The sequence below is a fragment of the Saccostrea cucullata genome, unplaced genomic scaffold (genome assembly GCF_032062105.1).
Source record: "Saccostrea cucullata isolate Sc308-1 unplaced genomic scaffold, CSIRO_AGI_Scuc_v1 ctg1375, whole genome shotgun sequence".
NCBI lineage: Eukaryota > Metazoa > Mollusca > Bivalvia > Ostreida > Ostreidae > Saccostrea > Saccostrea cuccullata.
The window spans coordinates 34,754-46,972 of NW_026926358.1; the positions used below are offsets into that span (position 1 = coordinate 34,754).

The 12,219-nt window shown below is 32.2% G+C and overlaps 1 protein-coding gene across 1 annotated transcript; it reads left to right on the forward strand.

Annotated features, from left to right (window-relative positions):
* The first annotated feature begins 5,234 nt into the window (after positions 1-5,234).
* Positions 5,235-5,948, forward strand: LOC134271449 (uncharacterized). Its single transcript, XM_062753645.1, has one exon. The coding sequence runs from the start codon at positions 5,235-5,237 to the stop codon at positions 5,946-5,948; it is 714 nt and encodes a 237-aa protein (XP_062609629.1).
* The last annotated feature ends 6,271 nt before the right edge of the window (positions 5,949-12,219 follow it).

Sequence of the window (12,219 nt, forward strand, 5' to 3'; positions counted from 1 at the left end):
AAGGATAAATATAAAATAATTTTCAGCTGAGTGTTCCAAATTTTATGCACAGTGCATCTTTAACGAAAAGTGTGTAATTTTAGAGCTTTTTAAATTGACTGTATGTTGTTCGAATGTTGTTGCTAGCTAGCATCAGAAAAAAATTGTGAGAATAGCACACAGTGGTCAAACTAAATAAATCTCGTACATAAATAATTCAATTCTGTAAATTGGGCATAAAACATGGAGACTAAAGATTATAAGATAGGGTCAAGCAGAGCGTTAAACATGGAGACTAATAAATTATAAGATAGGATCACGCAGCGCATAAAACATGGAGGCTAATAAATTATAAGATAGGATCACGCAGCGCATAAAACATGCACGATTTATAACTAAGATGGGATCACAAAGAGCATAAAACATGAACGATTCATAACTTATAATATAGGAACACACAGGGCATAAGACATGGATGATTTATAACTTATAATATAGGAACACACAGAACGTAAAACACTGACGATTTATAACTGATAGGATTGAATCACACAGAGTATAAAACATGGACGATTTATAACTTAAATTATAGGAACACACAGGGCATAAAACATGGACTATTTATAACTTACAGTAATTGATCACACAGAGCATAAAACATGGACAATTTACAACTTATAGGGTTGGATCACACAGAGCATAAAGCATGGACGATTTATAACTTTTAGGATTCGATCACGTACCTAGAAGGAACAAGGACATGGCTTTCGAAATGTTTTCAAATAATAGGTTTCCGCAAACTGTATTGTATGTATTAGAAAGTGAATATCACATAGGTTAATGTTACAAGGAAATTATTCAATTGTAAAACAAATATTATTTATATATTTTAGGTGAAGAGATCCTCATTAGAAATAGTTAGTGTATGTATCATTTGTTTCAAAGGTATTTAGAGGAGATAGCCTGAATTCATATTCAGTAAAACTTCAATACTTCGATTGGATTAATTCTTAACCTTTATATAAGTTAATACGCAGTGGATGAATACATTTGAATCATAAATTAACACTAATTTCGATAATTTTTGAAAAAAAAATGATTCACTTCAATATGATTTAAATCGAAGTATTTTTTGGCATTCTGAATAATTGACGTTCTAGAGATGTTCTAGACAGATACAAAGAGAATGATTTTTAGGTACTCCACACATTCTTCGCGTTTCAACTTGGACAAATATCTGCTTTTCTATATGGAATTTTAATAGGGCCAAGTAGTTTAGTATTGCATCATAGCTCTAAAATGAGAAATATAACAGCGCTCGATCATTGAATAGCTGGAATTCTTTTTTTTAATAAGAAATCCATTTTCGGTCATAATAAAAAGATCCCTAGAATTCCATTTCAACCTGCCCATCAATTTTTTCCCCACCTCGATTTCTTTTTATTTCTGTTTTTCCTCGTCTTAATTCTGACTGGGATCGGTATTCAACTATCATTCATTTTTTGTTTTATATTCCAGCACATGTCGGCATGATTTTGACAGCTGAAAAGGGTAATTAATATACTATAAATATAAATTAAACATAGGTCACTGGTTGTGAAAGATTGATGATGACGAGTAATAAGAGATAAATGAACCTCTACTATGACTTTTTTCGAGTACTCTAAATAATTCTGGAATGATTGACCAGGTCAATGAAAATTCTGCAAAATTGCAAAATGGAAAAAATACAAAAATAAAACCCGTCTGCCGGCCTTCATTTTTAAGAGAAATATGGTGAGAATCTAGGATTTTTTAATTATCGCCTTATGATAATTTTATGAAAAATATTATTTCAACCAAAAAAGAACATTATTTTCAACATGCTCTTTTTGTTTTTAAACAATTTAAACTTTAAACAAAGTATTAAAATTAAAAGCTAAATTTTAAGACTTACTACGCTAAAATTTTATTTGATAGACCTAATATGGAACACTTCTAATACAGTAACCAGAAGAATGCATCTCTTTAAAAAGAAATGATCTGTCTAAGCTATGCAGCATTGTTAAGTCTTGAAAACAGGGGCAGTGTCTAATTTATACGGGAAATGTTTACTGTGATGTAACACATAGATAACAAAAATAAGTATTCTTATTAATACAGGAAATCAAATACTTTGCAATTTTAAACTGTATAAGCATATCAAATAACATAAAAACTTATCACTGCATTAAAAATAGTTGCTAGTTAAATCCCAGACAAGAGTTTATAAACAAATCACTGACCACAACAAATTTATCGCTATTGTGTCTTTTTGTGAAAATGCATTCTATTCTTGAAAAGAATATAAATTACAGATTTTAGATAGGTTATAAATACCCATGTAAAACCTTTGTTTAGTGCGGTTATTCAATTATAAGCATGTGTATGTGTGTATGAATTTTAAAGTCAAAGGCAAAGAATCCCATGCAGTTGGTCCTTGTTACATGTATCTACGACTTATCGTTTTGATTTTCTTAAATTATTCATAAATTTAAAAAAAAAAGTACAGGGACAACAACTCATTGAAGAGGTCAACGAATACTTTCGCAGTGGATAGATTGAAAATCCTCTCCATTAGTCGAAGAAATTATTACGAGTTTAGGGATTTCGGAGGACTAGCGATTACAAGATTTTGTTGTACAAGGGGCAATGACTATGAAAGGATAATAGGTAAATTAACAGGCCAAACTTTACCAAATAGTTTAGGTAGTCATTAATCATGTTCTATGAAGTTTCTCGACAAATCTTTTGATCAAAATGTCATTGCAAAAGATTGATAACGACAAACAGACTCATTTCAAGAGGACTTTCAGTGAAAGGTGAAAAGACCTAATAATGATAATAATCATGATCAGCTCAACTTCTCAACTTCTCTTTAACCTTTCTTAATCTACACTTTTTAACGTCTGGTAAATGTAAATGATTGGTTGTTAAAGGAGTCTTTTCGCATAGTAAATTTTTAGTAAAAGTCTGAAGTAACTGAAGTAAAACCGCATGTCTCTTTACTAAATATTTGATTGACGAGAAAATCAGTCGATAATTAGGTAACGATTTTATATAACGACTGAATTAATCAATACCCTTTATGCATCTCAAATTCATCAACCGTACACCAAAAGGAAGATGAAACTGTGACCATCGTTTTTATTTTTTGTGTTTATCTATTCCGGAAGAAAGCAAAATTTTATAGAAACACCTAATGTCTTCTAAAGATCAACAGAAAGCAGCTAAAATATTACAGATCTTTTCCTTTTTAGTGGCTTTCTCGTAAATGTTTCAAATTCATAGGGAATTTAAATGAATTCAGGAAAAAAAAATCACGTAAATTCTACAAAATAATTACCAGATCTACCCATGAAGAAAATTAAATGTAGTTGTGTGAAAAGTGGAGCCTATTTAATTTGCATTTACAAATGTAGCTAATTTTGATGAAAACAGAATTTCATAGAACATTTCTAATGAAGATCAAAGGAAATGTAGCTCAAACATTATAAATCATCTTCCAACTAAGAATTTTTATTGAGTTTCTTGTGCATATTTCAAATGCAATTAAAAGTTTTCAAAGAAGAAAACAAATAACATTTTAGTTGCAAAAGTAAAGAAAAAAACATTTAATGTTATAATCGTAAAACTGAGATCTAGTTCACAACAGATATATCATTTATATTTGTAACACTGCGATTAAAAATGTCTGTCTACTTTCCCTAAGGATATTACCATGCTAATGACAACTCAATTCTGCTTACTTTGATCCCTACTAGGTTAATTATTGGTTAATCTAACATATTATACACAGGCTTTTATCCTTTCTTGGTCAACACAAAGAAATATATTGTAAGAATTGTTTTGGTTTATGAATGAAATCATTATTACAAATTTAAAGTTATTTTTCAAGTATTGCTTGTCGTATGTTTTTATAAGTCAAATAGTTTATTTGAATATCGTGACATTTTTAAATGTTGTCTAGTGATAAGAAATTAAGATCTTCCATCTTCACCGAAAGACCTTCTTGTTATTCTTAGGTTTCTTTTCCTCTATTTTATTAAGGTCTTTCGTTTCCAACGGAAGACCTAATTGTTTTCGTTCTGTTTCTTCTCCATATTATTATTAGGGTCTTCCGAGCTTCTGATTCGGAAGACCCTTCTGTTATTCTATTGTTTCTCCACTATTATCATTTTTTTTTCGACAAATTTTTGTCAGCCGATTTCTCGGATATTTTTTGCTCGATTGTTATGAAACTTTCAGGATAGATACCTTATTTCAAAGCCTATTCGTTTTTCAAATTTTTGATTTCCTCCCCTGTTTATGAGTTATTGCCCTTTGATTGATATTTCGAGGGTCTTTTGTCCGTCTGATTTCTCAGGAACTACCTAAGATAGTTACATTAACATTTTAAGAAGATGTTGCTTATGTATTGTAGTTGTGCAAGACATAAAAATTATTGGCTAAATTTTTAGCTCACCTGAGCCAAAGGCTCAAGTGAGCTTTTCAGATCACATTTTGTCTGTAGTCCGTCTGTCCGTCTGTCCGTAGTCTGTCTGTCTGTAAACTTTTCACATTTCCGACTTCGTCTCAAGAACCGCTGAGCCAATTTCAACCAGATTTGCCACATAGCATCCTTTGGTGAAGAAAATTCAAGTTTGTTCAAATGAAGGGCCGCGTTCTCATTCAAAGGGAGATAATTGGGAATTAATAACAATTTGATGGCATGTTTTAAAAGTCTTCTTCTCAAGAACTACTGTGCCAGGAAAGATGAAACTTATGGGGAAACATCCTCAGGTAGTGTAAATTCAAGTTTGTTCAAATCATGACCCCCGGTGGCAGGGCGGGACCACAATGGCCGAGCAAATTTTTATATAGAAATATATAGAACAATTCTTTAAAAATGTTCTTTTCAAGAATAGTAAAGCCATTATTGATCATATATACATGAAAGCATAATCCGGTAGTGTAGATTCAAGTTTGTTCAAATCATGACCCCTGGGGGTTGTGCGGGCCAAATTGGCCGGCCAAAGATTTACATAGAAATATATAGGACAATACTTTAATAATCTTCTTCTCAACAATAGAAAAGCTATAATTAATAATATTTATATGGAAACATCCTCTGATAGTGTAGATTCAAGTTTCTTAAAATCATGACCCCCGGGGGTTGGGGGTGGCAAAATGGCCAACCAAAGTTTTACATAGACTCCCACATCCCTCCCCATCTATAGTTATCAACAGCCTCCCTCATGATAAGCAGCACAGCTACCCCCCCCCCCCATCTATCATTATCACCAGCCCCCTCACGAAGAGCAGCACAGCTACCCCCCATATATCATTATCATCAGCCCCCTCACGAAGAGCAGCACAGCTATCCCTCCCCCATATATCATTATCATCAGCCTCACTTCACGAAGAGCAGCACAGCTATCCCTCCCCCATATATCATTATCATCAGCCTCACTCACGAAGAGCAGCACAGCTATCCCTCCCCATCTATTGTTATCATCAGCCCCCAACACGATAAGCAGCACAGCTATCCCTCCCCATCTATTGTTATCATCAGTGTCCCCACAGCAAAGCTATCCCACCCCCATCTATTGTTATCATCAGCTTCCCTAACGATAAGCAGCACAGATATCCTCCCCATCTATTGTTATTATCAGTGTCCCCACAGCACAGCTATCCCTCCCCATCTATTGTTATCATCAGTGTCCCCACAGCACAGCTATCCCTCTCCATCTATTGTTATCATCAGTGTCCCCACAGCACAGCTATCCCTCCCCATCTATTGTTATCATCAGTGTCCCCACAGCACAGCTATCCCTCCCCATCTATTGTTATCATCAGTGTCCCCACAGCACAGCTATCCCTCTCCATCTATTGTTATCATCAGTGTCCCCACAGCAAAGCTATCCCACCCCCATCTATTGTTATCATTTAACTTATTGTTATTGAAATAGATTATGTGGTTCCTTTTAACTTCAAGATAACTTCAACAAATGGAAAGGACATATGACGAGAAACAATGATTTATTTTTATTGTAAATACACCTGAATAGCGACTTGAAGACCACAAAAATAGTTGTTTTTTTTTCTAATGTTATTATGCGCAGATTTAATAGCAAATGACAAAACAAATTCTTCAGGAAAGTCAATGTTAAACTTAAGATTTTGTTTTAATAAAACCATGAAAACATATGGTGACCAGAATTTAAAAAATGTATGAACAAATTCCCTTTTATCATAGTGTTTTGTTGTCAAACTGCACGGGGAATGAGTTTGATGCGAATATCTACTCTGCATTTCTCTATTGATGATGATGTGCAATAAGTCTTCATTAATATTCAATTATAATATTCAAAGTAATATTCAATATAATAATATTCAAAAATATAAAGGTCAAGGTTATTCCAAAAAGAAGAAATTTAGCTCTTTTAATCTCTTATACTATCTGTCTTTGCATCATTAAAAATGCACTCTTAAAACTATTTCAAATATTTCATCCTTGTCCCCTAAGATTGACCCTTTTAAAAGTTATTGCCCTTTGAGCGAAAAGCCTACATTTTCATAAATTGTAAACAAAAGCTCGACAAGGAAGTTCGAATTTATCATAAGCTCTATATGATTCATTCAATTTATTCACACTATAAACAAACTCAAATGAATTGTTTTTACAAGATATCTCCATTTTCATTATCCACCAATCGTTTTTCTCAGAACTATTCATTATTCCTCTCTACATTCCATCACAAACAAATAAATACACGTGTTTCTGTACTATTTAAAACTGCACGCGTCACTATTTTTATTTAAATCCACGTGCTTTCATTTCTTCTTTTTTTTCTACACTATTAGTTTACGGAAAACAATTTCATCGGAGCCTGTGGCGTAGTGCATAGAGCGCTCGCCTGGCAATCTGAGGGTCCACAGTTCGAACACTGCTGGCAGCACATTTTTTTTTTTGCGTTTTTCTTTTTTTCAATTCAAACGACACGGAAAGGTGGAAAGACCATTAATTGTTCTCTGAACAATTAGTCTACTAGCATTTATATTTGAAAGGCCACAAAAGCTGTCACATCTATTAAGCACACCGTTTTTGAATGGCGCTAAATTCACATTAAAGACCAACAGAATAAACAATTATGAAGAGGGAACATTGGAGAATGTAAATATTAGAGCGGTATTCAATTTGTTGGCATAGTCAGGTGTGCTATAAGACAGTTGTCATCCAGAAATATACCTGAATAAAACTAAACTCTTGGTTTCAATAAGATTAATAACCCTGCAAAGGTTACATTCTCATTCGGTTTCACAGTTTTCTACAAAGTACTCTTGCAATTTTGACTTTGAACTCTGTGAAATCACAAATTTTCGTGGGGGGAGGGGGTAATTTTCGTCATTTTCGAGTTATGAAGAGACCCACAAATTCATGTCCGACATGAAATGTAAAATGTTACATACATAAATACTCTACACTTATTCATCCATGAAATCAAATTCCCATGAAACAAGAGTGTTTCCTCAAATCACAAAAATTGACCCAAAGAAAATATGCGATTTTACGATATTCTAAAAACATACCACAAGATTCACCTGGTATGCGGTAAATAGTTTTTTTTTCCTCTCATTGTTATGCTGCCCAATTGTTCTTACTTGGAACGATTATTTATACTCAAGGCAAATTAAAACCATCGGATAATACAAAATGAACCAATGACATGAAAGATAGAAATATTGATGATAACTTTAGATTAAACCAAAACCAAAAAATAGAATGGCTCAAAAACGAATAAAATATTTAAAAGGTGAAAAGTAAATTTGTTCTACCCCATTAAGAAAGGCAAATTCTCTTTACTACTCTCTCTATGCAACCTAAATATTAATTTATATATGGCAGTTTGGACGACTTATGTAAGAACAACTTCCGTTTTGTTATCTGCACTGCGTGTTTAGTGATAAGACCTATTGACCAACTGCTATTGACAAATTACTGTATCCATACTGTTGTTTATCTCAAACGGGAAGATGGAATGTCGACGGGTATAAAGAAGCGGCGTTGTGAAACTGTCATGAAACGTAAACGATAAAGCTAAAACTATTTTATCTATCTCTCCTCCCTAGATCTAATGCAGAAATTTCTTTTTTTTTTCATTTTATTTAAACAGATGTAGCTTATACAGCGTGTTTCAGCAAACATGTTCCGACTTTGTGGTTGCAATAAAAAGTTAGGCAGTATTCTGAATCGATTGTTTATGACAGGCATTTTTAAAAATTAAACGTCAGCGGCACTTTTCAATTTCACATCATTTTATGTGATCTAAAAAGTCACACTATTTTCAGTCAGCATCCGCATTTTGTCTCTGAGGTCTTTAAAATATTAAGACATTTTTAATGAAAAGTCTGTTTCGTAGAAAGAAGATTTTCATATGAGTACTTTTTTTCAAAATCTTATGAACTAATCTTGATGATTTTGGAGAATTTTCTGTTTGTTTTCTTTAGTTTATACAAAGGCATAGATCCATTTCTGAAGAAAATAACCTCGAAAGCTATTTTGAAACTGTAATAAAAACTGAAATGGAAAAAAATGTGATGTCTTTTATTCATATTGTTAATATCATAATGATAGTGCAAGAAAACGGGCCTTAAAATGCAGTTATTATTTATTTCATTATTGTGGAAAAAATATAGACCAAAAAAATCGGGACTTGTTTGTTGAAGCACCCTGTATAATGGCTAATATTTTTTTTTGTGCTTTAGAACCACAACCACTGCAACACAACTGGTTTACGTAACCCCAACTACCAGAGAAAAGACAATTCACTATTTATTCTCCGTTATTTTTTTGGTCATCCGTTTTTATGCTATCGATTAAAGCTATTGTAAGATACACATGTACCATCAGATGGAGGATTACATGACAAATAAAAAAAGTGAAATAAAAAGATAAACTTATAAAATATTGAGGAATACAGAAGCTTCTTTACATTAACAAATATCGCAGTGTACATGTGCGTCTGGAATTTCAGTTGACGCTTAGTATTGTAAAATTATGACGTCAAGTCTGTATTTTTTTTTCTGCTATGGAAGGTTAGTTTTTTTTTTCAATGCATACTAACAATGAGCCATGTATTTAAATTATATACCATTTTGTTTTTAAAATCCTACGCTTTTTAAAATGTTTTGAACCAACAGATCTGAAACGTTTCATATTTTGGCCAATAAAGTACCTTGTTCTTCGGTGGGTCGGTTAGGAGAGTCATGCTTTGGAAATAAAGCTGTACGTTCCCATCCTCAACCCCGCTTCAACATAAGTTATTCAAATTTAGAAATATCATATTGCTTGTCAAAAAGCTTCGATATTGGGTCTCATTTGAACTGAGCGTGGACCAACCCATACTCGAACCTTTTGAAAATTGCAGAGTGTACGTCTGGAGTTTCAGATGACACTAGCCTGTTAGAATTATGACGTTAGGACTGTTTTTTTCCTTGAAAATCTTGACGTTCTGTCATGGAAGGTACATACACTTCTCCATGGCACCTGATCCCACCCCTGATGTTTAAGAAGTGTTATTTTGTATTGTTTGTGGACTTTGATTTTAAATACTCTTCGTTATCTCCATATCCTTCATTGATCCACATTTAATTTCAAACAGTATACCAATAAAATATAAAACAGGCTGCAATATTCTGAAGGAACCTCCCTATTGATAAAACAAACTGCATTGTGAAAGTGAAAATAGAATTACAAATATAAAACAAAGTAGATCAATCTTGAACTTCAATGTCTGGAATTAATTTAATCCTTCTTAACACACTGATCCGGTCTGCCCTATACTGCACCATTTTGTAATTCGCCAAGGTACTTTGATATCAAAGACGCCCAGCATTACCCAAATGCTTCTTTTTATAAATTTATCTACTAGAAAAACATGTGTTGGTATACATATGATTTTGTTCTTTATGACTAAATGCTGTTTTCGATATGCTAGTTTACAATAAGATGGATTTTAATTCCTGAGAATTTATGGCACGTTGTCCTAATCACACATATATGAAGGTATATATTTTTTGGAGATATGACATACTAGTAATGAGATATGTATACTAATGAAAAATTAGCTTTATAATTTTAAGAGAGATGTACATTTTCCCCAACTGTACAATCCTTTCGTATAAATATAGAAAAAATTATCATCAATGGACGCAACATTAATTTATAATTTGTTTCTAAGTTTTGATAATATATACGTTTTTCCCAATGTATTTCACGTATGTAATATACCTGTGTTTTTTCTGATTATTGTACTGTTGCATTCATAATTGTACTATCCATGTATAGAGGACCCCGAGGAAGACTAGTGCGTGCACTAATCGGGTTAGCCTCTTTAAATAAAGTATTATTATTAATAATATTAGCATTATTATTATACTAGTAATGAAATATGTATATTACCGAGAAATTAGCTTTGATTTGGATTTATAATTATGTATCAATTGATGTTTAGCATGAGATAGAGTGCGTGTGAATACTCCCAACTGAAAATGTGCTATCATTGCAGGGGTAATAAGGAAGCATACAAAATATTTTACCTTGACTAAATCAGTGCTACACTATGACGTCATAGTAGGTGAGATGACGTCAATTTTAGACTACGAGTTTTCGTAATATTGGTATTTAGAAATGTAATTTAACTCTAGAAAATGAATAGAAACGTGTACATGTAATCATTAACAAAAATAAAATAATTTCATTTTGATATGCTGTATCTGTTATTTTAATAAAGATCTACCACAGATGACGTCATATGTGTACATCAAGTAACTTGGGAATAGATCATGTCGTGTAAAGAGAATTTGGCCAAGACGGCATGAACAAAGATACGTAAAATGGAATTTAAAAGCAAATATCATGAATATTATGTGAAATTCATATGGAGTTCAGCTAATTAAACAGGTATGCTAATTTATTTTCATCGATTATATTCTCTTTCGAACACAGTCAACTATATACGTATACCGGTCAGCCTTTCCTCTGTCGTTCATGACAAAAATAATTGAACAGATCAACAATAAGCTGGATATATCAATACATAAGATTTGTACAGATGGAAAGTTTGCCTTCTGAAATACACTGTACTTGGAAAGTGCTGCTAGAATCCCGAGTCAAGCATGGTTTTACGAAAAATCTCGGTTCATATGTATAAAAATCAAAACATAGGGTTTGGTTTCGTGCGAATGTGTGGAATAATTATTTTACTGATGGGACAGTGGGATTCTAGCAGCACTTTTTAGGCAATATAATTGTTATTAAACTATATCATTTACTTAAATAAATGATTTAACTCCGGGGTATTGTTGTTCTGTTAGCTTTTTCATTAAGGAAAAAATTCGCTATTGATAGAAGTCACGTGATGCCGTGGTGGTGGAGGACGTCTTTGTGTTAGACACTCTTTTATCTTTATGCAATAGTTAATAATAGTTTACATTTATCAGAGGTTTTGGTAATATTATCAAACTTGATTAATATCCAAAGCCGAAAAATGTTGATAGCTTGGGAAATAAAAGGGAAGGATATCAGTTTATATAGTATTCAATAGTAAAATATAAGTCTTAATTAACCATAAAAATTCACCCAAGAAAATTTATTAGATTTAATATATCTTATTTGGACACCATTGATGTACATTATGGCCATTTTAGTAACAGTAAAAATACAGCGGGGAACTATCGTGAAAAACATTGTTCTACATATAACATAAAATGTATATTTAATCAGGAAAGAAATTGTTAGGGTAAGGGTAATACAAATTTATATAATGTCAAAAATGTGTGTTGATCATAACATATGGAAAAAAAAACTCAATTGTTAAGCTTGAGAAATTTAACACAAATGTGTGTACAAAACACAAAGCATAATTTCAACACTGGTAGTATGTTCCTTGTTTATCAAATGTTATTTCAAAATTCCTACTGGAGATAGCTTTTTTCAAAACACGTCTTATATTTCATAAGAAATATTTTTTTTTCTATTTTAATATAAAAACATGTACTTGAACTCTCCGAATATAACACTGTCTTATTGTGCTATTATAAAAAACAGTTATTCGAATTTGAAATTTGAAAATATATTTTTTTTAATTTTGTCTCTTTTGTAGATTTTTATCTGTTTCAATATATATACATGAACTCTCCAAATATAAGACAGCCTTTTGTTCTATTATAAGTACAGAT

Coding starts and splice junctions, on each gene's coding strand:
- LOC134271449 (XM_062753645.1), top strand. CDS start 5,235: ATGATAAGCAGCACAGCTACCCCCCCCCCCCATCTATCATTATCACCA.